General features: G+C 66.5%; 1 protein-coding gene across 1 annotated transcript in view; it reads left to right on the top strand.

Moving 5' to 3' along the window:
• DHX34 (DExH-box helicase 34) overlaps positions 1-615 on the top strand; it is a 25,541-nt gene that overhangs the window by 16,041 nt on the left and 8,885 nt on the right. The window contains exon 9 of the mRNA XM_073886513.1: positions 108-301. Coding sequence (XP_073742614.1) covers positions 108-301 — 194 coding nt within the window. The remainder of the gene's footprint in view (positions 1-107; positions 302-615) is intronic.

Genomic DNA, 615 nt, shown 5'->3' with positions numbered 1-615 from the left:
GGGGGGGGGGGGGGGGGGGGGGGGGGGGGGGGGGGGGGGGGGGGTGGCCGTCCCAGAGCCCAGGAGGCTCAGCTCGGTGTCCGCGCACCTCTTCCCACCCCTGCCAGGGAAGATGCTGATCCTGGGCTCCATGTTCCACCTGGCGGAGCCCGTGCTCACCATCGCGGCTGCCCTCAGCGTCCAGTCGCCCTTCACCCGCAGTGCCCAGAGCCACCCGGAGTGTGCAGCGGCACGGCGTCCCCTGGAGAGTGACCAGGGGGACCCCTTCACGCTCTTCAACGTCTTCAACGCCTGGGTGCAGGTGAGGGCGGCGGCGGGGCCGCCCGTCTGTGACATTGTGCGTGGGGCCAGGGGAGGCCCACTACCCCGCCGAGGACCCCTGAGCCCTCTGCAAACTGGAAGGGCCCCCGTCTCCACCATTCATTCCTGGGGCCTAGCCTCAAGGGGCGGCTGTTTTTTATTTTTTTAAAGATTTTTATTTCAGAGAGTGTGTGCATGTACAAGTGCGGGGGAGCAGCAGAGGGAGAGGGAGAAGCAGACTCTCCACTGAGCAGGGAGCCTGATGTGGGGCTCGATCCCAGGACCCTGGGATCATGACCTGAACCGAAGGCAGAC

The sequence above is a fragment of the Callorhinus ursinus genome, unplaced genomic scaffold (genome assembly GCF_003265705.2).
Source record: "Callorhinus ursinus isolate GAN/ISIS: 27379988/994484 unplaced genomic scaffold, GSC_fseal_2.0 scaffold71, whole genome shotgun sequence".
Classification (NCBI taxonomy): domain Eukaryota; kingdom Metazoa; phylum Chordata; class Mammalia; order Carnivora; family Otariidae; genus Callorhinus; species Callorhinus ursinus.
Note: the sequence above shows the minus strand (reverse complement) of the source record. Positions and strands in the feature narration are given on the sequence as shown.